We start from the raw sequence: 27500 nt of genomic DNA on the forward strand, positions 1-27500 counted from the left end.
AGATGGCAAATGTATCCCTCAGCACCGGCGCGCCGCAAGGATGCGTGCTCCCACCTCTGCTTTACCAACTCTACACCAATGACTTTTCCTCCAACAACGCATCTGTCAAACTACTCAAGTTTGCAGATTAAACCACTCTGGTCGGTCTCATCACAGACGGCGATGAGTCCATGTACCGTGGAGAGGTCGACCGGCTAGTGGCCTGGTGCAGTCGCACTAACCTGGAACTCAGCACAGACAAAACCGTGGAAATGGTGGTTGACTTCAGAAAACGACCACCACCATCTCTCCCCCTCGAGATTGATGGCTCAGCTGTTAGCACGGCTGAATCATTCAAATTCCTGGGGACCAAAGTCTCCCACAACCTGTAGTGGGAGGACAACATCACAGTCTCTAGTGGGAGGACAACATCACAGTCTCCAGTGGGAGGACAACATCACAGCCTCTAGTGGGAGGACAACATCACAGCCTCCAGTGGGAGGACAACATCACAGCCTCCAGTGGGAGGACAACATCACAGCCTCTAGTGGGAGGACAACATCACAGCCTCTAGTGGGAGGACAACATCACAGCCTCTAGTGGGAGGACAACATCACAGCCTCTAGTGGGAGGACAACATCACAGTCTCTAGTGGGAGGACAACATCACAGCCTCCAGTGGGAGGACAACATCACAGTCTCTAGTGGGAGGACAACATCACAGTCTCTAGTGGGAGGACAACATCACAACCTCTAGTGGGAGGACAACATCACAACCTCTAGTGGGAGGACAACATCACAGCCTCCAGTGGGAGGACAACATCACAGCCTCTAGTGGGAGGACAACATCACAGCCTCTAGTGGGAGGACAACATCACAACCTCTAGTGGGAGGACAACATCACAGTCTCTAGTGGGAGGACAACATCACAGCCTCCAGTGGGAGGACAACATCACAGCCTCTAGTGGGAGGACAACATCACAGTCTCTAGTGGGAGGACAACATCACAGCCTCTAGTGGGAGGACAACATCACAGCCTCCAGTGGGAGGACAACATCACAGCCTCTAGTGGGAGGACAACATCACAGCCTCTAGTGGGAGGACAACATCACAGCCTCTAGTGGGAGGACAACATCACAGCCTCCAGTGGGAGGACAACATCACAGCCTCTAGTGGGAGGACAACATCACAGTCTCTAGTGGGAGGACAACATCACAGCCTCTAGTGGGAGGACAACATCACAGCCTCCAGTGGGAGGACAACATCACAGCCTCTAGTGGGAGGACAACATCACAGCCTCTAGTGGGAGGACAACATCACAGTCTCTAGTGGGAGGACAACATCACAGTCTCTAGTGGGAGGACAACATCACAGTCTCTAGTGGGAGGATAACATCACAGTCTCTAGTGGGAGGACAACATCACAGCCTCTAGTGGGAGGACAACATCACAGTCTCTAGTGGGAGGACAACATCACAGTCTCTAGTGGGAGGACAACATCACAGCCTCTAGTGGGAGGACAACATCACAGTCTCTAGTGGGAGGACAACATCACAGCCTCAGAGATTAATCGGCTGCCACCAGCCCTCTACTGTGGTCCTGCACGATTCCAGGGAAAGGAAGCGTGCAGGAAAGATCATCGCCGACCCCACCCACCCTGGTGTAGTGTATTAAGATTATGACTTTGTTAATGTTTTTTAAGTGGAACCTGAGAGGATGGTTATTTTAGTGTCAGAGGGAATTGTTTTAGTGTGACGCCACATACAACAGACAGGAAGTGTGTGTTGTAGACAGGGGATTGGACAGTAGAGGGAGCCACCCATATCTTGGGAAGATTATATATACTGGGTAAAAGCGAAGAAGAGGTTAGAACAGACAGATTATCTTTGGACACTGTTCTCCAGCCCTGCAGGGTCTGTAAACGTATGCTGACATCTTGTGATATAAATAAAACTTATAATCAAAGTACAGCCTAAGCGGACTCTTTGTTTGACAGCAATAATTACCAGCATTGACGCGATACTACACTGGTCACCCCCTCCTCCTACAATTCACCTCTGGCAGGCGGTTCAGGTCACTCATGACCAAAACCTCCCGCCACCTGAAACGGTCTGTGGCCCTGACCAGCCGGCCATCTGGCCCATAGAGACTAAAGGACTATACACTCTACGCTGCACACCACATCAAGCCATCTCTGAACTGTACACTACCATCTGGCCCATAGAGACTAAAGGACTATACACTCTATGCTGCACACCACATCAAGCCATCTCTGAACTGTACACTACCATCTGGCCCATAGAGACTAAAGGACTATACATTCTACGCTGCACACCACATCAAGCCATCTCTGAACTGTACACTACCATCTGGCCCATAGAGACTAAAGGACTATACACTCTATGCTGCACACCACATCAAGCCATCTCTGAACTGTACACTACCATCTGGCCCATAGAGACTAAAGGACTATACACTCTACGCTGCACACCACATCAAGCCATCTCTGAACTGTACACTACCATCTGGCCCATAGAGACTAAAGGACTATACACTCTATGCTGCACACCACATCAAGACATCTCTGAACTGTACACGAAATAACTGCGCTATACTGCATCACACTCTGTCCATGTCTCTGCATTTAGATGTATTCATACTGATACTGTAAATGTGTTAATTCGCTGCATATCAACCGTATACCCAAGGTATACATACTGATGATGCATGGTAATGGATGTGGTAACAACATGCAAAATAATGCAGATCAGGTGACTGAGTCCTGTCCTTCCTTTCCTAACACCTTAATGTGTACCTGTCCTTCCTTTCCTAACACCTTCATGTGTACCTGTCCTTCCTTTCCTAACACCTTAACGTGTACCTGTCCTTCCTTTCCTAACACCTTAATGTGTACCTGTCCTTCCTTTCCTAACACCTTAATGTGTACCTGTCCTTCCTTTCCTAACACCTTAATGTGTACCTGTCCTTCCTTTCCTAACACCTTAATGTGTACCTGTCCTTCCTTTCCTAACACCTAATGTGTACCTGTCCTTCCTTTCCTAACACCTTAATGTGTACCTGTCCTTCCTTTCCTAACACCTTAATGTGTACCTGTCCTTCCTTTCCTAACACCTTAATGTGTACCTGTCCTTCCTTTCCTAACACCTTCATGTGTACCTGTCCTTCCTTTCCTAACACCTTAATGTGTACCTGTCCTTCCTTTCCTAACACCTTAATGTGTACCTGTCCTTCCTTTCCTAACACCTTAATGTGTACCTGTCCTTCCTTTCCTAACACCTTAATGTGTACCTGTCCTTCCTGCTCTTGTCTTTCTTATACTAGCACTGATTTCACTGATAGCAACAAAAACAAAACGTTCTGATAGCAACAAAAACAAAACGTTCTGATAGCAACAAAAACAAAACGTTCTGATAGCAACAAATACAAAACGTTCTGATAGCAACAAATACAAAACGTTCCGATAGCAACAAAAACAAAACGTTCCGATAGCAACAAAAACAAAACGTTCCGATAGCAACAAAAACAAAACGTTCTGATAGCAACAAAAACAAAACGTTCCGATAGCAACAAAAACAAAACGTTCCGATAGCAACAAAAACAAAACGTTCCGATAGCAACAAAAACAAAACGTTCCGATAGCAACAAAAACAAAACGTTTTGACTTCTCAGTAGCCTGGAAGGTAGAGCGGCGAACCAGCAGCAGGAAGGTTGCTGGTTCAAGATCCAGGCCAGGCAACACAAAAATGGGAATGGAACTGAACTGGCAGCTGGAACGCTGCTGGGCTCTGATCCCAGGTACCGTCCTTGCCATAATACCCTTGAGCAAGGGCTCTCCATCCAGGGGCGCTGCACTGCTGCTGGCCCTCTGCCTCTCAACGTGTGGTGTGTATCTGGGGGGTGTTGGGCAAGGCAGAAGACAAAGTTCCGTTCTAACCGATGGACAATAAAGAAGTGTTCATTATGTTGTCTCTCCATCTCCCCAGCCTGCCACCAAGGAGGGTGGTCTGCCCATGCAGGTGGGCAACAAGACAGAGTGTGGCCTTCTGGGCCTGGTGCTGGACCTGAAGAGAGACTACCAGCCCGTCCGCAACCAGATCCCAGAGGAGAAACTCTACAAGGTATTCTACACCTTTTTCGTTGTGGTTCTCTGTCATGATGTCTCTTACCTCTCTTGTCCTCTGTACCCTTGTCTTTCTTTCTTTCCCCCTACAAGGTAAAGATGAGGATGTTGATGGTGGTGATGGTGGTGGTGATGGTGGTGGTGATGGTGGTGGTGATGATGGTGATGATGGTGGTGATGATGGTGGTGGTGATGATGGTGATGGTAGTGATGATGATGATGGTGGTGATGGTGGTGGTATTTGTATTTATTAAGGATCCCCATTAGTTCCTGCCAAGGCAAAAACTACTCTTCCTGGGGTCCAGCAAAAATAAGGCAGTTCATACAATTTAAAAACATTACAATACATTCACAGATTTCACAACACACTGTGTGTCCTCAGGCCCCAAGAATCCATATGTACAGTGGCTTGTTAAAGTATTCACCCCCCTTGGCATTTTTCCTATTTTGTTGCCTTACAATCTGGTTTGTATCATTAGATTTACACAACATGCCTACCACTTTGAAGATGTAAAATATTTTTTATTGTGAAATAAACAAGAAATAAGACAAAAAAAAACAGAAAAGTTGAGCGTGCATAACTATTCACCCTCCCCCAGTCAATACTTTGTAGAGCCACCTTTTGCAGCAATTACAGCTGCAAGTCTCTTGAGGTATGTCTCTATAAGCTTGGCACATCTAGCCACTGGGATTTTTGCCCATTCTTCAAGGCAAAACTGCTCCAGCTCCTTCAAGTTGGATGGGTTCCGCTGGTGTACAGTAATCTTTAAGTTATACCACAGATTCTCAATTGGATTGAGGTCTGGGCTTTGACTAGGCCATTCCAAGACATTTAAATATTTCCCCTTAAACCACTCAAGTGTTGCTTTAGCAGTATGCTTAGTGTCATTGTCCTGCTGGAAGGTGAACCTCCGTCCCAGTCTCAAATCTCTGTAAGACTGAAACAGGTTTCCCTCAAGAATTTCCCTGTATTTAGAGCCATCCATCATTCCTTCAATTCTGACCAGTTTCCCAGTCCCTGCCGATGAAAAACATCCCCACAGCATGATGCTGCCACCACCATGCTTCACTGTGGGGATAGTGTTCTCGGGGTGATGAGAGGTGTTGTGTATGCGCCAGACATAGCGTTTTCCTTGATGGCCAAAAAGCTCAATTTTAGTCTTATCTGACCAGAGTACCTTCTTCCATATGTTTGGGGAGTCTCCCACATGGCTTTTGGCGAACGCCAAACGTGTTTACTTATTTATTTATTTAAGCAATGGATTTTTTTCTGGCCACTCTTCCGTAAAGCCCAGCTTTATGGAGTGTATGGCTTAAAGTGGTCCTATGTACAGATACTCCAATCTCCGCTGTGGAGCTTTGCAGCTCCTTCAGGGTTATCTTTGGTCTCTTTGTTGCCTCTGATTAATGCTCTCCTTGCCTGGTCCATGAGTTTTGGGCGGCCCTCTCTTGGCAGGTTTGTTGTGGTGCCATATTCTTTCCATTTTTTAATAATGGATTTAATGGTGCTCCGTGGGATGTTCAAAGTTTCTGATATTTTTTTATAACTCAACCCTGATCTGTACTTCTCCACAACTTTGTCCCTGACCTGTTTGGAGAGCTCCTTGGTCTTCATGGTGCCGCTTGCTTGGTGGTGCCCCTTGCTTAGTGGTGTTGCAGACTCTGGGGCCTTTCAGAACAGGTGTATATATACTGAGATCATGTGACAGTTCATGTGACACTTAGAATGCACACAGGTGGACTTTATTTAACTAATTATGTGACTTTTTAAGGTAATTGGTTGCACCAGATCTTATTTAGGGGCTTCATATCAAAAGGGGTGAATAAATATGCACGCACCACTTTTCCGTTATTTATTTTTTATATTTGTTGAAACAAGTTATTTTTTAAATTTCACTTCACCAATTTGGACTATTTTGTGTATGTCCATTACATGAAATCCAAATAAAAATCCATTGAAATTACAGGTTGTAATGCAACAAAATAGGAAAAACGCCAAGGGGGTTGAATACTTTTGCAAGTGCGTATGTTATCGTGTGTGTGCGCCTATGTTTGTGTTGCTTCACAGTCCCCACAGTTCCATAAGGTGTTTTTTTAATCTGTTTTTTAAATCTAATGATGATGGTTATGATGATGATGATGATGGTGGTGTTGGTGATGGTGGTGTTGATGATGGTGGAGATGATGGTGGTGGTGGTGGTGATGTTGGTGGTGGTGTTGACGATGATGATGATGATGGTGGTGGTGATGGAGGTGTTGATGATGGTGGAGATGATGGTGGTGGTGGTGATGATGATGTTGATGATGGTGGTGATGGTGGTGATGATGGTGGTGGTGGTGGTGATGGTGATGGTGATGGTGGTGTTGATGATGGTGGTGGTGTTGGTGATGGTGGTGGTGGTGGTGATGGTGGTGGTGGTGATGGTGGTGATGGTGGTGGTGATGATGATGTTGATGATGGTGGTGGTGGTGATGGTGTTGGATGATGATTATGGTGTTTACATGTTTGTCTTTATGTCAATCGTTGTGTTATGAAGCCATAGACACATTTCCCCATTGTCTGGACAATAAAGTTGTTCTAATTCTAATTCTAATTATTCTAATTAAGAATTCTAATCCTAATTCTACCAGGTGTACACCTTTAACTCGGTCAGGAAGTCTATGTCCACGGTCATCAAACTACCAGACGGCTCATTCAGGATGTACAGCAAAGGAGCCTCCGAGATCGTCCTCAAGAAGTGAGTGGTTCACAGCTCGGTCTGACACCATAGAGTCCATGATGGATCTTGGTTCATCATCTTCAGTTTCCCGAACCCAATCCAGAAAGGAAAGAAACCCCTCTACCTCCTATGCACTTGTAGAGATCTTAGATGAGAGACAATCCTCTCAGATCTTCTTCGCAGAGGGCCAAAAGGAGCTAGAGATTGATTTTGGGGATTGATTGATTGGAATTTGTTTGGGGATTTGATTGTATTGGATTTATGATGTTCACCACTGATCTACTCAAGGCTTTAGCCCTTCTCGTCAGGCTTTGGTAATAGTGGCACTACAACTCAGAATGAGACTACCGAGGCCTTGTTCCTGACCTCTAACCCCTTGACCTCTAACCTCTAACCTTTGCCCCTCTGTACCCCCCCTAGGTGCACTAAGATCCTGAACCAGGAAGGCGAGCCACGGGTGTTCCGTCCCCGGGACAAGGACGAGATGGTAAAGAAGGTGATCGAGCCGATGGCGTGTGATGGGCTGCGGACCATCTGCGTGGCATTCCGTGACTTTCCTGCCGACCCAGAACCCCTCTGGGACAATGAGAGCGACATCCTCAATGAGCTGACGGCCGTCTGCGTGGTTGGCATAGAGGACCCCGTCAGGCCAGAGGTAGGTAGGGTGGAGTGTGTGTGTGTGTGTTCGCATGTGGTCCTCTGTAGCTCAATTAGTAGAACGTCAGGGTAGTGGGGTTCGATCCCCGGGACCACACATACGTAAACATTTATGCACACATGACTGTAAGTCGCTTTGGATAAAAGCGTCTTCTAAATGGCATATTATTAAAAAACTCTAGACCACCTTTACTCCACACACAGAGACGCATACAAAGCTCTCCCTCGCCCTCCATTTGGCAAATCTGACCATAACTCTATCCTCCTGATTCCTGCTTATAAGCAAAAACTAAAGCAGGAAGCACCAGTAACTCGGTCAATAAAAAAGTGGTCAGATGACGCAGATGCTAAGCTACAGGACTGTTTTGCTAGCACAGACTGGAATATGTTCCCGGATTCTTCAGATAGCATTGAGGAGTACACCACATCAGTCACTGGCTTCATCAGTATGTGCATCAATGACGTCGTCCCCACAGTGACCGTACGTACCCCAACCAGAAGCCATGGATTACAGGCAATATCCGCACTGAGCTAAAGGGTAGAGCTGCCGCTTTCAAGGTGCGGGACTCTAACCCGGACGCTTATAAGATATCCCGCTATGCCCTCCGACGAACCATCAAACAGGCAAAGAGTCAATACCGGACTAAGATTGAATCGTACTACACCGGCTCCGACGCTTGTTGGATGTGGCAGGGCTTGAAACCTATTACAGACTACAAAAGGAAGCACAGCCGAGAGCTGCCCAGTGACACAAGCCTACCAAACGAGCTAAATCACTTCTATGCTCGCTTCGAGGCAAGCAACACTGAAGCATGCATGAGAGCACCAGCTGTTCCGGATGACTATGTGATCACGCTCTCCGTAGCCGATGTGAGTAAGACTTTTAAGCAGGTCAACATTCACAAGGCCGCAGGGCCAGACGGATTACCAGGACGTGTACTCCGAGCATGTGCTGACCAACTGGCAAGTGTCTTCACTGACATTTTCAACATGTCCCTGACTGAGTCTGTAATACCAACATGTTTCAAGCAGACCACCGTAGTCCCTGTGCCCAAGAACACTAAGATAACCTGCCTAAATTACTACCGACCCGTAGCACTCACGTCTGTAGCCATAAAGTGCTTTGAAAGGCTGGTCATGGCTCACATCAACACCACTATCCCAGAAACCCTAGACCCACTCCAATTTGCATACCGCCCCAACAGATCCACAGATGATGCATTCTCTATTGCACTCCACACTGCCCTTTCCCACCTGGACAAGAGGAACACCTACGTGAGAATGCTGTTCATTGACTACAGCTCAGCGTTCAACACCACAGTGCCCTCAAAAACTCATCACTAAGCTAATGATCCTGGGATTATGTTGCATTGTTGGTTAAGAGCTTGTAAGTAATCATTTCACTGTAAAGTCTACACAAGTTGTATTCGGCGCATGTGGCAAACAAAATGTGATTTGATTTGAGTAATGGATCTGAATACTTACGTAAATGTGATATTTCAATTTTTTGCGTCTATATAGACTACAATATGATCGGTACAAATAAAATATAGGTAGGTAGGTACACCAATGTAAAGTAGCTGTTTGATTTAAAACAACATGAGAATGAGAGGAGATTCACAGTCTACCGGAACAGAGCAATACTCAATCATGAGGCATCAAAGCCAAAGGAACTGCACAATATTAAGAAATGCTATAGATGGAAGGAAAGTAGTGTAGAAACCTACCAAAAAAAACAATTAGGCAACAACAAATTCAATCCCTTTTAGACAACTTCCTGGACAAAACATTTCACTGTAATAGTGAAGGTGTAAACTTGGCTGTAGAAAACCTAAACAGTATATTTGACCTTTCAGCTTCCAAATCTAAACATTTCAAGCTGACAACCTAAGAAAATAACAACAATGACAACTGGTTTGATGAAGAATACAAAAACCTAAGAAAGAAACCTATACAACCAAAAACATAGATACCCAGAAAACCTGAGTTTACTCATCAACAGCCAACTGCTCCTCCTCGACTGTAAAGTCACTTTATAAAGTGTTGAGTTGGGTTCCCGTAGGCAGAGAGGACAGAGCCTCTATGTGTGGCTCATAGGTAGGTACAGCTAACCAGGGTAATGCAGCTTTATGATTGAAAACAACATTATAATGGGTTGAGAAGATTTAAAATGGTGGAGAGCTGACCTCAACTGCCCCTCCCTTCCGCTCCTCCGCTCCACTCTCCCCCCCCCCCCCCCCCTCTCTCTCTCTCTCTCTCTCTCTCTCTCTCTCTCTTTGACTCTCTCCCTCTCTCTCTTTTTGACTCTCTCCCTCTCTCTCTCTCTCTCTGACTCTCTCTGTCTCTCTCACTCTCTCTCTCTCTCCCTCTCTCTCTCGCCCTCTCTCTCTGACTCTCTCCCTCTCTCTCTCTATCTCTCTCTCTCTCTCTCTCTCTGACTCTCTCCCTCTCTCTCTCTCTCTGACTATCTCTCTCTCTCTCTCTCTCAATTAAATTTCAATTTAAGGGCTTTATTGGCATGGGAAACGTATGTTAACATTGCCAAAGCAAGTGAAGTAGATAGTAAACAAAAGTGAAATAAACCATAAAAATTAACAGTAAACATTACACTCAGAAGTTCCAAAAGAATAAAGACATTTCAAATGTCATATTATGTATATATACACTGTTGTAATGATGTGCAAAATAGTTAAAGTACAAATGGGAAAATAAATAAACATAAATATGGGTTGTATTTACAATGGTGTTTGTTCTTCACTGGTTGCCCTTTTCTTGTGGCAACAGGTCACATTTCCAAATCTTGCTGCTGTGATGGCACAGTGTGGTTTTTCATCCTGTAGATAAGAGAGTTTATAAAAATTGGGTTTGTTTTCGAATTCTTTGTGGGTCTGTGTAATCTGAGGGAAATATGTGTCTCTAATATGGTCATACATTTGGCAGGAGGTTAGGAAGTGCAGCTCAGTTTCCACCTCATTTTGTGGGCAGTGTGCACATAGCTTGTCTTCTCTTGAGAGCCAAGTCTGCCTACGGCGGCCTTTCTCAATAGCAAGGCTATGTTCACTGAGTCGGTACATACAGTGAGAGAAAAAAGTATTTGATTCCCTGCTGATTTTGTACGTTTGCCCACTGACAAAGACATGATCAGTCTATAATTTTAATGGTAGGTTTATTTGAACAGTGAGAGACAGAATAACAACAAAAAAATCCAGAAAAATGCATGTCAAAAATGTTACAAATTGATTTGCATTTTAATGAGGGATATAAGTATTTGACCCCTCTGCAAAACATGACTTAGTACTTGGTGGCAAAACCCTTGTTGGCAATCACAGAGGTCAGACGTTTCTTGTAGTTGGCCACCAGGTTTGCACACATCTCAGGAGGGATTTTGTCCCACTCCTCTTTGCAGATCTTCTCCAAGTCATTAAGGTTTCGAGCCTGACGTTTGGCAACTCAAACCTTCAGCTCCCTCCACAGATTTTCTATGGGATTAAGGTCTGGAGACTGTCTAGGCCACTCCAGCACCTTAATGTGCTTCTTCTTGAGCCACTCCTTTGTTGCCTTGGCCGTGTGTTTTGGGTCATTGTCATGCTGGAATACCCATCCACGACCCATTTTCAATGCCCTGGCTGAGGGGAGGAGGTTCTCACCCAAGATTTGACGGTACATGGCCCCATCCATCGTCCATTTGATGTGGTGAAGTTGTCCTGTCCCCTTAGCAGAAAAACACCCCCAAAGCATAATGTTTCCACCTTCATGTTTGACGGTGGGGATGGTGTTCTTGGGGTCATAGGCAGCATTCCTCCTCCTCCAAACACAGCGAGTTGAGTTGATGCCAAAGAGCTCCATTTTGGTCTCATCTGACCACAACACTTTCACCCAGTTCTCCTCTGAATCATTCAGATGTTCATTGGCAAACTTCAGATGGGCCTGTATATGTGCTTTCTTGAGCAGGGGGACCTTGCGGGCGCTGCAGGATTTCAGTCCTTCACGGCGTAGTGCGTTACCAATTGTTTTCTTGGTGACTATGGTGCACTACTAAAAGTAGTGCACTTCTCTTGCGAATGGGTTACAGAACTGGGCCAGTACTCTAGAACTGGGCTGATCCTTGTCCAGATATCTAGGTATCACATCCCTGTGTCCCCAAGGTGTCTGGCCAGAACTGCCCGGTGTGGTTTTCAGACATCTAGATACTGCTGTAGATATGATCAGATAACCACCAGTAATCACGTTCTGTACACAGCAACAGCTCTGTATGTTTGGGTTCAGGTAGTCGGTGCCGTTTAAGATGAGGGAGGACGAATATGTTTTTATGAACATGGTCTTATTTTCTATTACAGCATATTGGATGACTGTCATTCATATTCCAGTCACCCAGCTCAATGTAACATCGATATGTTTAGGCTACACTCTTAGAAAAAAAGGGTTCCGAAAGGGTTTTTCGGCTGTCTCCGTAGGAGAACCCTTCTTGGTTCCAGGTAGAACCCTTTTGCGTTCCATGTAGAACCCTCTGTGGGAAAGGTTATACATGGAACATAACACTAACACACATCAATGTTGATAAACCGTTTCACTATGTTATAGTAGAGGTTACAGCAAGAACATAACACTAACAGGTAGCTTAGTGGTTAAGAGCATTGTGCCAGTAACCGAAAGGTCGCTGGTTCTAATCCCCGAGCCGACTAGGTGAAAAATCTGTCGATGTGCCCTTGAGCAAGGCACTTAACCCTAATTGCTCCTGTAAGTCGCTCTGGATAAGAGTGTCTGATAAATGTAAAATACATCAATGTTGATAAACTGTTTTACTATATTATAGTAGAGGTTACAGAACATAACCCTAACATACAAAACATGATGCCAACAGAGAAAACCTACATAGATGTTGAACACGTTACGTCAGCAGAGGATCTGGTGTCATCACTGATCCCTCAGTGTCACCATATATTAGACTGAGCATAAATAGCTACTTAATACAAAACAACACAGCTAACGCGATGTTGACATTGATTACAAGGCAAACACAGATACATGTTGATCAACATGTTTTTTGTGTTATTTGCAGAGGTGTTGGTGTCAGTACTGTGTTACACCTCCCCATCTGGCTCCTCTCAGCGCCCGCACACACTCCTAACACCGCTCAAAGGGCATCTCATTATTATTCAATCTGATGTACAGAGGTGGGTTTGCTTCCCTTATTTCCCTGCGTAGTGCACTACCCCCTATGAGCCATGGTCAAAAGTAGTGCACTACGTAGGGAATACATCTGGGACGCAGCCCATCTCTCTACATCAGACTGAATAATAATGAGATTACCTTTGAGCGATGTTAGGAGTGTGTGTGTGTGTTAGGAGTGTGTGTGTGTGTTAGGAGTGTGTGTGTGTGTGTTAGGAGTGTGTGTGTGTTAGGAGTGTGTGTGTGTGTTAGGAGTGTGTGTGTGTTAGGAGTGTGTGTGTGTGTTAGGAGTGTGTGTGTGTGTTAGGAGTGTGTGTGTGTTAGGAGTGTGTGTGTGTGTTAGGAGTGTGTGTGTGTTAGGAGTGTGTGTGTGTTAGGAGTGTGTGTGTGTTAGGAGTGTGTGTGTGTGTTAGGAGTGTGTGTGTGTTAGGAGTGTGTGTGTGTTAGGAGTGTGTGTGTGTGTGTTAGGAGTGTGTGTGTGTGTTAGGAGTGTGTGTGTGTGTGTTAGGAGTGTGTGTGTGTGTTAGGAGTGTGTGTGTGTTAGGAGTGTGTGTGTGTGTTAGGAGTGTGTGTGTGTGTTAGGAGTGTGTGTGTGTTAGGAGTGTGTGTGTGTGTTAGGAGTGTGTGTGTGTGTTAGGAGTGTGTGTGTGTTAGGAGTGTGTGTGTGTGTTAGGAGTGTGTGTGTGTTAGGAGTGTGTGTGTGTGTGTTAGGAGTGTGTGTGTGTTAGGAGTGTGTGTGTGTTAGGAGTGTGTGTGTGTTAGGAGTGTGTGTGTGTGTTAGGAGTGTGTGTGTGTTAGGAGTGTGTGTGTGTTAGGAGTGTGTGTGTGTGTTAGGAGTGTGTGTGTGTGTGTTAGGAGTGTGTGTGTGTGTTAGGAGTGTGTGTGTGTTAGGAGTGTGTGTGTGTGTTAGGAGTGTGTGTGTGTTAGGAGTGTGTGTGTGTGTGTTAGGAGTGTGTGTGTGTGTTAGGAGTGTGTGTGTGTTAGGAGTGTGTGTGTGTGTTAGGAGTGTGTGTGTGTGTGTTAGGAGTGTGTGTGTGTTAGGAGTGTGTGTGTGTGTGTTAGGAGTGTGTGTGTGTGTTAGGAGTGTGTGTGTGTTAGGAGTGTGTGTGTGTGTTAGGAGTGTGTGTGTGTTAGGAGTGTGTGTGTGTTAGGAGTGTGTGTGTGTGTTAGGAGTGTGTGTGTGTGTGTTAGGAGTGTGTGTGTGTGTTAGGAGTGTGTGTGTGTGTGTGTTAGGAGTGTGTGTGTGTGTGTTAGGAGTGTGTGTGTGTGTGTTAGGAGTGTGTGTGTGTTAGGAGTGTGTGTGTGTGTGTTAGGAGTGTGTGTGTGTGTTAGGAGTGTGTGTGTGTTAGGAGTGTGTGTGTGTGTTAGGAGTGTGTGTGTGTTAGGAGTGTGTGTGTGTTAGGAGTGTGTGTGTGTTAGGAGTGTGTGTGTGTTAGGAGTGTGTGTGTGTGTGTGAGGGAGGGAGGTGGTGCTGTAGGAGGAATAGTAATGTTGTACAGTTCAAAGCCAAAACATCTCTACTAAACAATGTGTATTTACCTCCTCCTCCTCCTCCTCCCAGTTGGCAGTGAGAGAGTGTCCCAAATAGCACCCTATTCCCTATATAGTTCACTACTTTTGACCAGAGAATGGCACCCTATTCCCTATATAGTTCACTACTTTTGACCAGATAATGGCACCCTATTCCCTATATAGTTCACTACTTTTGACCAGAGAATGGCACCCTATTCCCTATATAGTTCACTACTTTTGACCAGATAATGGCACCCTATTCCCTATATAGTTCACTACTTTTGACCAGAGAATGGCACCCTATTCCCTATATAGTTCACTACTTTTGACCAGAGAATGGCACCCTATTCCCTATATAGTTCACTACTATTGACCAGAGGCCCCTCTATGGGCCCTGGTAATGATAATGGCGCCGGAAGAGATGGATGCCGTTTTACGGGCTCCTAACTAATTGTGCTATTTTGTGTGGTTTTTTTGGCATTGTTTGTAAGTTATTTTGTACATAATGTTGCTGCTACCGTCTCTTATGACCAAAAATAACTTCTGGATATAAGAACAGCGATTACTCACCTTGAACTGGACGAAGATTCTTTTTTTTAATGAGTCTGACGCAAAGGATATACTGTTTCTCCCGGACCAAATCCCCGTCATTCGCGTGAAGAAAAGACGGACATACAGAGGGAGGAGATCAGGGTGCCTTGTGGGTAACCCACCTCTACCATCCGTTCTATTGGCCAACGTGCAATCACTGGAAAACAAACTGGATGATCTATGGTCAAGACTATCCTACCAACGGGATATTAAAAACTGTAACATCTTATGTTTCACCGAGTCGTGGCTGAACGACGACACGGATAATATAGAGCTGGCTGGGTTTTCCATCGGCAGGACAGAGCAGCTACGTCTGGTAAGACGAGGGGCGGGGGTGTGTGTCTATTTGTCAATAACAGCTGGTGCGCGATGTCTAATATTAAGGTAGTCTCAAGGTATTGCTCGCCTGAGTTAGAGTACCTCATAATAAACTGTAGACCACACTATTTACCAAGAGAGTTTTCATCTATATTCTTCGTAGCCGTCTATTTACCACCACAAACTGATGCCGGCACTAAGACCGCACTCAACGAGCTGTATAAGGCCATAAGCAAACAAGAAAATTCTCATCCAGAAGCGGCGCCCCTAGTGGCTGGGGACTTTAATGCAGGCAAACTTAAATCCGTTTTACCTAATTTCTACTAGCATGTCACATGTGCAACCAGAGGAAAATAAACTCTAGACCACCTTTACTCCACACACAGAGACGCATACAAAGCTCTCCCTCGCCCTCCATTTGGCAAATCTGATAATAATTATATCCTCCTGATTCCTGCTTACAAGCAAAAACTAAAGCAGGAAGTACCAGTGACTCGCTCAATAGAGAAGTGGTCAGGTGACGCAGATGCTACGCTACAGGACTGTTTTGATAGCACAGATTCGATATGTTCCGGGATTCTTCAGATAGCATTGAGGAGTATACCGCCTCAGTCACTGGCTTCATCAATAAGTGCATCGACGAAGTCATCCCCACAGTGACCGTACATACATATCCCAACCAGAAGCCATGGAGTACAGGCAACGTCCGCACCGAGCTAAAGGCTAGAGCTGCCGCTTTCAAGGAGCGGGACACTAATCCGGATGCTTATAAGAAATCCTGCTATGCCCTCAGACGAACCATCAAACAGGCAAAGCGTCAATGCAGGACTAAGATTGAATCCTACTACACCGGCTCTGATGCTCGTCGGATGTGGCACGGCTTGCAAGCTATTACGGACCCAGCCGCGAGCTGCCCAGTGACGTGAGCCTACCAGATGAGCTAAATGCCTTTTATGCTCGCTTCGAGGCAAGCAACACTGAAGCATGCATGAGAGCACCAGCTGTTCCGGACTACTGTGTGATCACGCTTTCCATAGACGATGTGAGCAAGACCTTTAAACAGGTCAACATTCACAAGGCCGTAAGGCCAGACGGATTACCAGGACGTGTACTCAGAGCATGCGCGGACCAACTGGCAAGTGTCTTCACTGACACTTTCAACCTCTCCCTGACCATGTCTGTAATACCTACATGTTTCAAGCGGACCACCATAGTCCCTGTGCCCAAGAAAGCAAAGGTAACCTGCCTAAATGACTACCGCCCCGTAGCACTCACGTCGGTAGCCATGAAGTGCTTTGAAAGGCTGGTCATGGCTCACATCAACACCATCATCCCGGAAACCATAGACCCAATCCAATTCGCATACCGCCCCGATAGATCCACAGATGACGCAATCTCAATCGCACTCCACACTGCCCTTTCCCACCTGGACAAAAGGATCACCTACGTGAGAATGCTGTTCATTGACTACAGCTCAGCGTTCAACACCATAGTGCCCTCAAAGCTCATCACTAAGCTAAGGATCCTGGGACGAAACCCCTCATCAGCTCATCACTAAGCTTTGTAGCAGCAGCTTCCTGGGTTTTTTTAAGGATCCCCGTTAGGTTCTGCCAAGGCTTTTTTAGTCATTTAGCAGACACTCTTATCCAAAGCGACTTACAGTTAGTGAGTGCATACATTTTCATACTGGCCCCCCGTGGGAAACGAACCCACAACCCTGGCGTTGCAAGCGCCATACTCTACCAACTGAGCTACAGGGGTTTATTACGGATCCCCATTAGTTCCTGCCAAGGCAGGAAGCTACTCTTCCTGGGGTTTATTTCCACATTATTCATTACAATTATTTAATTGAGGTTTAGGGTTTAGTGAATGATTTGTCCCAAATACAATGCTTTTAGTTTTTGAAATATTTAGGACTAACTTATTCCTTGCCACCCATTCTGAAACTGACTGCAGCTCTTTGTTAGCTCTTGTCAGCTCTTTGTCAGCTCTTTGTTAAGTGCTGCAGTAATTTCACTCGCTGTAGTAGCTGATACGTATAGTGTTGGGTCATCCGCATACATAGACCCACAGGCTTTATTCAGAGCCAGTGGCAGGTCATTAGTAAAGAAAAAAAAAGTAAGGGGCCTAGACAGCTGCCTTGGGGAATTCCTGATTCTACTTGGATTATGTTGGAGAGGCTTCTGTGTGTGTGTGTGTGCATGTGTGTGTGTGTGTGTGTGTATGTGTGTTTGTTTATGTATTAAGTCCGTGACATGTTGGAAGTACAATCCAATAACGAGGAGGCAGAAAGGTAAGTTTAGTCTAGTTACTCCGTGGTGCAATAAACACGTCGCTAAGTCTGCAGGTGACTGTGAACTCCCACACCTATGGGGTGCACATGCTATATATGGGAGTGTCTGTGTGCGCTCCTTAATGTCCCCACCACCACTATACAACACTTTTTTATTCTAGTAATGCCAGGGTTGTGGGTTCGATTCCCGTTGAGGACAATTATATTAAAATGTATGCCCTCACTGTACTAAATGACATATAGTCTGTGTGTGTCTATGTGAGATATACAGTTCATTCGGAAAGTAACCACATTTTGTTACGTTACAACCTTATTCTAAAATTGATTAAATTGTGTTTTTTTCCTCATCAGTCTAAACACAATAACCTATAATGACAAAGCAAAAACATTTTTTTCGAAATGTCAGACCATTTACTCAGTACTTTGTTGAAGCATCTTTGGCAGCGATTACAGCCTCAAATCTTCTTGGGGATGACGCTACAAGCTTGGCACACCTGTATTCTCTGCAGATCCTCTCAAGCTCTGTCAGGTTGGATGGGGAGCGTCGCTGCACAGCTATTTTCAGGACTCTCCAGAGATGTTCGATAGGGTTCAAGTCCGGGTTCTGGCTGGGCCACTCAAGGACATTCAGAGACTTGTTCCGAAGCCACTCGTGCGTTGTCTTGGCTGTGTGCTTAGGGCTGTTGTCCTGTTGGAAGGTGAACTTTCCCCCCCAGTCTGAGGTCCTGAGCACTCTGGAGCAGGTTTTCATCAAGGATCTCTCTGTACTTTGCTCTGTTCATCTTTCCCTCGATCCTGACTAGTCTCCCAGTCCCTGCCGCTGAAAAACATCCCCACAGCATGATGCTGCCACCACCATTCTTCACCGTAGGGATGTTGCCAGGTTTCCTCCAGATGTGACGCTTGGCATTCAGGCCAAAGAGTTCAATCTTGGTTTCATCAGACAAGATAATCTTGTTTTTCATTGTCTGAGAGTCCTTTAGGTGCCTTTTGGTAAACTCCAAGTGGGCTGTCATGTGCCTTTTACTGAGTAGTGGCTTCCGTCTGGCCAGTCTACCATAAAGGCCTAATTGGTGGAAAGCTGCAAAGATGGTTGTCCTTCTGGGAGGTTTTCCCATCTCCACAGAGGAACTCTGTTCTTCACAGAGGAACATCAGGTTCCTGGTCACCTCCCTGACCAAGGCCCTTCTCCCCCGATTGCTCAGTCTGGCCAGGAAGCCAGCTCTAGGAAGAGTCTTGGTGGTTCCAAACTTCTTCCATTTAAGAATGATGGAGGCCATTGTGTTCTTGGGGACCTTCAGTGCTGCAGAAATGTTTTGGTACCCTTCCCCAGATCTGTGCCTCGACACAATCCTGTTTCGGAACTCTACGGACAATTCCTTCAACCTCATGGCTTGGTTTTTGCTCTGACATGCACTGTCAACTGTGGGACCTTATATAGACAAGGTTGTGTCTTTCCATTACGGGGTATTTTGTGTAGATTGATGAGGATTTTTGTTTATTTAATCCATTTTAGAATAAGGCTGTAACGTAACAAAATGTGGAAAAACTAAAGGGGTCTGAATACTTTCCGAATGCACTGTATAGGGACTCACTGTTCTACAGAATAAAGGGTATTGTCTGTGATGCACTATATATGCAAAGGTATGTGGACAGCCCTTCAAAGGAGTTGATTCGGCTATTTCAGCCACACCCGTTGCTGACAGGTGTATAATATCAAGCACACATCCATGCAATCTCCATAGACAAACATTGGCAGTAGAATTACCTTACTGAAGAGCTCAGTGACTTTCAACGTGGCACCGTCATAGAAAACCACCTCACTGTGTGTGTGTGTGTGTGTGTGTGTGTGTGTGTGTGTGTGTGTGTGTGTGTGTGTGTGTGTGTGTGTGTGTGTGTGTGTGTGTGCCCTGCAGGTGCCTGCTGCCATTGTCCGTTGCCAGCGTGCGGGCATCACAGTGCGCATGGTGACAGGTGACAACATTAACACGGCCAGGGCCATCGCCATCAAGTGTGGCATCATCCACCCTGGAGAAGACTTCCTGTGTATCGACGGCAAGGAGTTCAACAGGAGGATCCGCAACGAGAAGGGAGAGGTACGCTACAGCATGGGTTCTCCAACCTCCCCTCGGGGACCCCCAGCCGTTCTCAAACCTCCCCTCGGGGACCCCCAGCCGTTCTCCAACCTCCCCTCGGGGACCCCCAGCCGTTCTCAAACCTCCCCTCGGGGACCCCCAGCCGTTCTCAAACCTCCCCTCTGGGACCCCCAGCCGTTCTCAAACCTCCCCTCGGGGACCCCCAGCCGTTCTCAAACCTCCCCTCGGGGACCCCCAGCCGTTCTCCAACCTCTCCTCTGGGACCCCCAGCCGTTCTCCAACCTCTCCTCTGGGACCCCCAGCCGTTCCCAAACCTCCCCTCGGGGACCCCCAGCCGTTCTCCAACCTCTCGTCTGGGACCCCCAGCCGTTCCATGTATTTGATATATTCCACAGCTAACACACCTGATTTAACTTGTCAACTAATCATCAAGGCTCCAACGTCTGGGGGGCTACAACACCATTGTGAAACATCTGGAGGTCCCTGAGGAGAGATTGGAGAACCACCCGCAATACTACATGCAATCTCCTCTGGTTGATCTGTCAAGAGCCTACTGTCTACTGTATGTTCCGTCAGGATAAAGGACCTTCAGGCTCTGACATTTTTTATTGATTTAACCTTTATTTTGACAGAGAGTCATGCTAAGACCAAGGTCTATTTTTACAGACGAGCCCTTTCATTACAAACATATACACATCAATACAATGTGAAAAGCAAAACAGAGAAATAAAACACAGTCATAGAAAACAAACACATGTATCCTTTTTACTCTTTACTACAGGTTGAGCAGGAGCGCATGGACAAGGTGTGGCCTAAACTGCGAGTTCTGGCTAGATCCTCCCCTACTGACAAACACACCCTGGTCAAAGGTGAGGAAGAGGAGGGTCTCCGTGTCTGTCTGCTAGCCGTTTCCTGTACCACGCTGTTGTCCTGCTGTGTATGGCAACAGTCTGAACCCAATGCCAACATGAAGATCCTTTGGGAAATATACACATTCTATTATATTCTGCACTTCTGTGCTCTTCTCTTCTCTGCTGTTCTCGGCTCTTCTCTGCACTTCTCCTCTCTTCTCTGCACTTCTCCTCTCTTCTCTGCACTTCTCCTCTCTTTGCTGTTCTCGGCTCTTCTCTGCACTTCTCCTCTCTTCTCTGCTGTTCTCCTCTCTTCTCTGCAGTTCTCCTCTCTTCTCTGCAGTTCTCCTCTCTTCTCTGCTGTTCCCCTCTCTTCTCTGCTGTTCTCCTCTCTTCTCTGCACTTCTCCTCTTTTCTCTGCACTTCTCTCTTCTCTACATTTCTCCTCTCTTCTCTGCACTCCTGTCTTCTCTGCTGTTCTCCTCTCTTCTCTACACTTCTCCTCTCTTCTCTGCACTTCTCCTCTCTTCTCTGCACTTCTCCTCTCTTCTCTGCACTTCTCCTCTCTTCTCTGCTGTTCTCCTCTCTTCTCTGCACTTCTCCTCTTTTCTCTGCACTTCTCTCTTCTCTACATTTCTCCTCTCTTCTCTGCACTTCTCCTCTCTTCTCTGCTGTTCTCCTCTCTTCTCTACACTTCTCCTCTCTTCTCTGCACTTCTCCTCTCTTCTCTGCACTTCTCCTCTCTTCTCTGCTGTTCTCCTCTCTTCACTTCTCCTCTCTTCTCTGCTGTTTTCTGCTCTTCTCTGCACTTCTCCTCTCTTCTCTGCACTTCTCCTCTCCACCCCTCACTTCTCTTCTCTGCTGTTCTCCTCTTTTCTCTTCACTTCTCCTCTCTTCTCCTCTCTTCTCTGCTGTTCTCCTCTCTTCTCTGCACTTCTCCTCTCTTCTCTGCTGTTCTCGGCCCTTCTCTGCACTTCTCCTCTCTTCTCTGCTGTTCTCCTCTCTTCTCTGCTGTTCTCGGCTCTTCTCTGCACTTCTCCTCTCTTCTCTGCTGTTCTCCTCTCTTCTCTGCAGTTCTCCTCTCTTCTCTGCTGTTCCCCTCTCTTCTCTGCTGTTCTCCTCTCTTCTCTACACTTCTCCTCTCTTCTCTACACTTCTCCTCTCTTCTCTGCACTTCTCCTCTCTTCACTTCTCCTCTCTTCTCTGCACTTCTCCTCTCTTCTCAGCTGTTCTCGGCTCTTCTCTGCACTTCTCCTCTCTTCTCTGCTGTTCTCCTCTCTTCTCTGCACTTCTCCTCTTTTCTCTGCACTTCTCTCTTCTCTACATTTCTCCTCTCTTCTCTGCACTCCTGTCTTCTCTGCTGTTCTCCTCTCTTCTCTACACTTCTCCTCTCTTCTCTGCACTTCTCCTCTCTTCTCTGCACTTCTCCTCTCTTCTCTGCACTTCTCCTCTCTTCTCTGCTGTTCTCCTCTCTTCTCTGCACTTCTCCTCTTTTCTCTGCACTTCTCTCTTCTCTACATTTCTCCTCTCTTCTCTGCACTTCTCCTCTCTTCTCTGCTGTTCTCCTCTCTTCTCTACACTTCTCCTCTCTTCTCTGCACTTCTCCTCTCTTCTCTGCACTTCTCCTCTCTTCTCTGCTGTTCTCCTCTCTTCACTTCTCCTCTCTTCTCTGCTGTTTTCTGCTCTTCTCTGCACTTCTCCTCTCTTCTCTGCACTTCTCCTCTCCACCCCTCACTTCTCTTCTCTGCTGTTCTCCTCTTTTCTCTTCACTTCTCCTCTCTTCTCCTCTCTTCTCTGCTGTTCTCCTCTCTTCTCTGCACTTCTCCTCTCTTCTCTGCTGTTCTCGGCCCTTCTCTGCACTTCTCCTCTCTTCTCTGCTGTTCTCCTCTCTTCTCTGCTGTTCTCGGCTCTTCTCTGCACTTCTCCTCTCTTCTCTGCTGTTCTTCTCTCTTCTCTGCACTTCTCTCTTCTCTGCACTTCTCCTCTCTTCTCTGCTGTTCTCATCTCTTCTCTGCACTTCTCCTCTCTTCTCTGCACTTCTCTTCTCTTCTCTGCACTTCTCCTCTCTTCTCTGCACTTCACCTCTCTTCTATGCACTTCACCTCCCTTCTATGCACTTCTCCTCTCTTCTCTGCTGTATTCCTCTCTTCTCTGCACTTTTCCTCTCTTCTCTGCTGTTCTCCTCTATTCTCTGCACTTATCCTCTCTTCTCTGCATTTCTCCTCTCTTCTCTGCTGTTCTCTGCTGTTCTCTGCTGTTCTCTGCACTTCTCTGCTCTTCTTTGCTCTTCTCTTCTCCTGTTCTTCTGAATGTGGTTGCCCTTACTGAACCCCTGTGTGTTGGGTTGTGTCCTCTAGGCATCATAGACAGCTGCTTGACAGAGCAGAGACAGGTGGTGGCAGTGACAGGAGACGGGACAAACGATGGACCAGCCCTGAAGAAGGCTGACGTGGGCTTTGCCATGGTAGGACCTGGGGCTGGATGCATACTGTATCTACAATATCTTACTGTACCACACCTCACCTCACCACCCCACACCACACATCACATACCACACCTAACCTCACCTCACCACCCCACATCACACCTCACCTCACCACACCCCACATCACATACCACACCTCACCTCACCACCCCACCCCACACATCACATACCACACCTAACCTCACCTCACCACCCCACATCACACCTCACCTCACCACACCCCACATCACATACCACACATCACCTCACCACCCCACCCCACACATCACATACCACACCTAACCTCACCACCCCACATCACACCTCACCTCACCACACCCCACATCACATACCACACCTAACCTCACCTCACCACCCCACATCACACCTCACCTCACCACACCACACATAACATACCACACCTCACCTCACCTCACCACCCCACATCTCACCTCACCACACCCCACATACCACACCCCACATCACATACCACACCTAACCTCACCTCACCACCCCACATCACACCTCACCTCACCACACCCCACATCACATACCACACCTCACCTCACCACCCCACACCCCACATCACATACCACACCTAACCTCACCTCACCTCACCACACCCCACATCACATACCACACCTCACCTCACCTCACCTCACCACCCCACACCCCACATCACATACCACACCTCACCTCACCTCACCACCCCCCCACATCACATCACATACCACACCTAACCTCACCTCACCCCCCCACACCACAAATAACCTACCACACCTCACCCCACCACTCCACCCCACCCCACAGTACACATTCCCTACCACACCTCACCACCCCGCACATCACCTACCACACCTCACCTACCACACCTCACTACCCCACACCACACATCACCTACCACACCTCACCTCACCACTCCACACCACACATCACCTACCACACCTCACCTCACCACACCTAACATCACCTACCACACCTCACCTCACCATCCCACACCACACATCACCTACCACACCTCACCACACCACCCCACAGCACACATCACCTACCACACCACACTTCACTACCCCACACCTAACATCACCTACCACACCTCACCTCACCACACCACCCCACAGCACACATCACCTACCACACCTCACCACACCACCCCACACCACACATCACCTACCACACTTCACTACCCCACACCTAACATCACCTACCACACCTCACCTCACCACACCACCCCACAGCACACATCACCTACCACACCTCACCACCCCACACCACACATTACCTACCACACCTCACCACACCACCCCACAGCACACATCACCTACCACACCTCACCACACCAACCCACACCACACATCACCTACCACACCTCACCACACCACACATCACCTACCACACCTCACCACACCACCCCCACAACACACATCACCTACCACACCTCACCTCACCACACCACCCCACACCACACATTACCTACCACACCTCACCACACCACCCCACAGCACAAATCACCTACCACACCTCACAACACATAACCTCACCACACCACACCTTACCTCACCACACCACACAAAACCTCAACACACCAGACAACACCATGCTACACCAGACATCACCACACCTCACTACACCTCACCACACACCTCACCACACCACACAACACCTTACCACACCAGACCTCACTACACCTCACCACACATCTCACCACACCTCACCACACCTCACTTCACCACACCTCACCTTACCTCACCTCACCACACCTCACTTCACCACACCACACCTCACCTTACCTCACCTCACCACACCTCACCACTCCTCACCTCACCACACCTCACTACACCTCACACCACACCACACCTCACCTTACCTCACCTCACCACACCTCACCACACCTCACCACACCTCAATTCACTTCACCACACCTCACCTCACCTCACCTTACCTCACCTCACCACACCTCACTTTACCTCACCTCACCACACCTCACTTCACCACACCCCATCTCACCACACCTCACCTCACCACACCTCACCTTACCTCACTTCACCACACCACACCTCACCTTACCTTACCTCACTACACCTCACCACACACCTCACCACACCTCACCACACCTCACTTCACCACACCACACCACATCTCACCACACCTCACCTCACCTCACCTCACCTCACCTTACCTCACCTCACCTCACTTTACCTCACCTCACCACACCTCACTTCACCACACCCCATCTCACCACACCTTACCTCACCACACCTCACCTTACCTCACTTCACCACACCACACCTCACCACACCTCACCACACCTCACCTCACCACACCTCAATTCACTTCACCACACCACACCTCACCTCACCTCACCTCACCTCACCTCATCACCCCACGCCATGGTAGAGGCTCACTAACAGAGCCTGTGCTCCGAATGCCAATTTGAGTACAGCTGTAGCATTACAGCTAGCCACAACTACTATGACGGCTGTAGCATTACAGCTAGCCACAACTACTATGACGGCTGTAGCATTACAGCTAGCCACAACTACTATGACTGTGGAGTGGATCCATTATTATTAACCTTGATATATCCTGATATAACAACCTAAGCAGCATCCTCACCACTACATACAGAACACCCACCAGCTCTGCTGTAGCTACAGTGGAACAAGAGCGCCTCCTAGTGGGAAGATGTGGTGGTATATACACAATCTGCAACGCCAGGGTTATCTCTCTGTTGGTAGAGCATGGTGCTTGCAACGCCAGGGTTATCTCTCTGTTGGTAGAGCATGGTGCTTGCAACGCCAGGGTTATCTCTCAGTTGGTAGAGCATGGTGCTTGCAACGCCAGGGTTGTATCTCTGTTGGTAGAGCATGGTGCTTGCAACGCCAGGGTTGTATCTCTCTGTTGGTAGAGCATGGTGCTTGCAACGCCAGGGTTGTATCTCTGTTGGTAGAGCATGGTGCTTGCAACGCCAGGGTTGTATCTCTCTGTTGGTAGAGCATGGTGCTTGCAACGCCAGGGTTGTATCTCTGTTGGTAGAGCATGGTGCTTGCAACGCCAGGGTTGTATCTCTGTTGGTAGAGCATGGTGCTTGCAACGCCAGGGTTGTATCTCTGTTGGTAGAGCATGGTGCTTGCAACGCCAGGGTTGTATCTCTGTTGGTAGAGCATGGTGCTTGCAACGCCAGGGTTGTGGGTTCAATTCCCACGGGGGACGGGTGAATAGTAAAAACAAATGCAGGCACTCACTAACTGTAAGTCGCTCTGGATAAAAGTGTCTGCTAAATGATTAAAATGTAAATGTAACTGAGACACCGTGACATTGACTTACCCTGCTATTCAGGTCACTGCAATATTTGATGGAGATCATTTTAAAATTAAAAATTTATAAAATAATGAATTACTAGCTTAGCTTGTCAATGCTTATCCAACTACCGGTATCCATATGTATATATATATATATATATATTGGTATCAATATATTTTCAGGATGAGTCTGGATTGTAAAAGAGCAGACCCTTTTATTTCCCAGCAACCCAGAGAAAGCACTTGTGTTCTATTGTTACATTGTTACGGAGAAATAGCTGTTTACTGTCCTGCACTTCAAACAGCCAGGCTGGATGAGTGTGAGTGTGAGTGTGAGTGTGTGTGTGTGAGAGTGTGTGTGTGTGTGTGTGTGTGTGTGTGTGTGTGTGTGTGTGTGTGTGTGTGTGTGTGTGTGTGTGTGTGTGTGTGTGTGATACAGTGATAAAGTCTATCTCGCAGGCTTAAATAAGTTACAGCACGGCCTGGGCTCACATGCAACACACACACATACGCACACATGCTAGCATGCACGCAATTATGGTCACACGTGCACCCGGCACACACACACACACACCGAAAATCCGGTATTTCTATGTCAAACAGTTTTGTTATATTTCAGTCTTCTGTGATGTATATAAAATGTAATATTAGGATGCAAACTCAAAATGTAATACATTTCAACTCTATACAGTGGGGGAAAAAAGTATTTAGTCAGCCACCAATTGTGCAAGTTCTCCCACTTAAAAAGATGAGAGAGGCCTGTAATTTTCATCATAGGTACACGTCAACTATGACAGACAAATTGAGAGAAATAAAATCCAGAAAATCACATTGTAGGATTTTTTATGAATTTATTTGCAAATTATGGTGGAAAATAAGTATTTGGTCACCTACAAACAAGCAAGATTTCTGGCTCTCACAGACCTGTAACTTCTTCTTTAAGAGGCTCCTCTGTCCTCCACTCGTTACCTGTATTAATGGCACCTGTTTGAACTTGTTATCAGTATAAAAGACACCTGTCCACAACCTCAAACAGTCACACTCCAAACTCCACTATGGCCAAGACCAAAGAGCTGTCAAAGGACACCAGAAACTAAATTGTAGACCTGCACCAGGCTGGGAAGACTGAATCTGCAATAGGTAAGCAGCTTGGTTTGAAGAAATCAACTGTGAGAGCAATTATTAGGAAATGGAAGACATACAAGACCACTGATAATCTCCCTCGATCTGGGGCTCCACGCAAGATCTCACCCCGTGGGGTCAAAATGATCACAAGAACGGTGAGCAAAAATCCCAGAACCACACGGGGGGACCTAGTGAATGACCTGCAGAGAGCTGGGACCAAAGTAACAAAGCCTACCATCAGTAACACACTACGCCGCCAGGGACTCAAATCCTGCAGTGCCAGA

At 47.0% G+C, this 27500-nt stretch overlaps 1 protein-coding gene across 1 annotated transcript in view; it reads left to right on the forward strand.

Moving 5' to 3' along the window:
- Positions 1-3981: 3981 nt before the first annotated feature.
- The window catches only part of LOC311115279 (plasma membrane calcium-transporting ATPase 2), a gene marked incomplete at both ends in the record, with an annotated part of 33869 nt that continues 10350 nt past the window's right edge, over positions 3982-27500 (forward strand). Inside the window, 6 exons of the mRNA XM_084190474.1 lie at positions 3982-4116; positions 6750-6856; positions 7259-7493; positions 19295-19474; positions 20256-20343; positions 22683-22789. Of these exons, the coding sequence (XP_084046600.1) occupies positions 3982-4116; positions 6750-6856; positions 7259-7493; positions 19295-19474; positions 20256-20343; positions 22683-22789 (852 nt within the window). The remainder of the gene's footprint in view (positions 4117-6749; positions 6857-7258; positions 7494-19294; positions 19475-20255; positions 20344-22682; positions 22790-27500) is intronic.

The sequence above is a fragment of the Coregonus lavaretus genome (genome assembly GCF_964263955.1).
Source record: "Coregonus lavaretus genome assembly, contig: HAP1_SCAFFOLD_5106, whole genome shotgun sequence".
NCBI lineage: Eukaryota > Metazoa > Chordata > Actinopteri > Salmoniformes > Salmonidae > Coregonus > Coregonus lavaretus.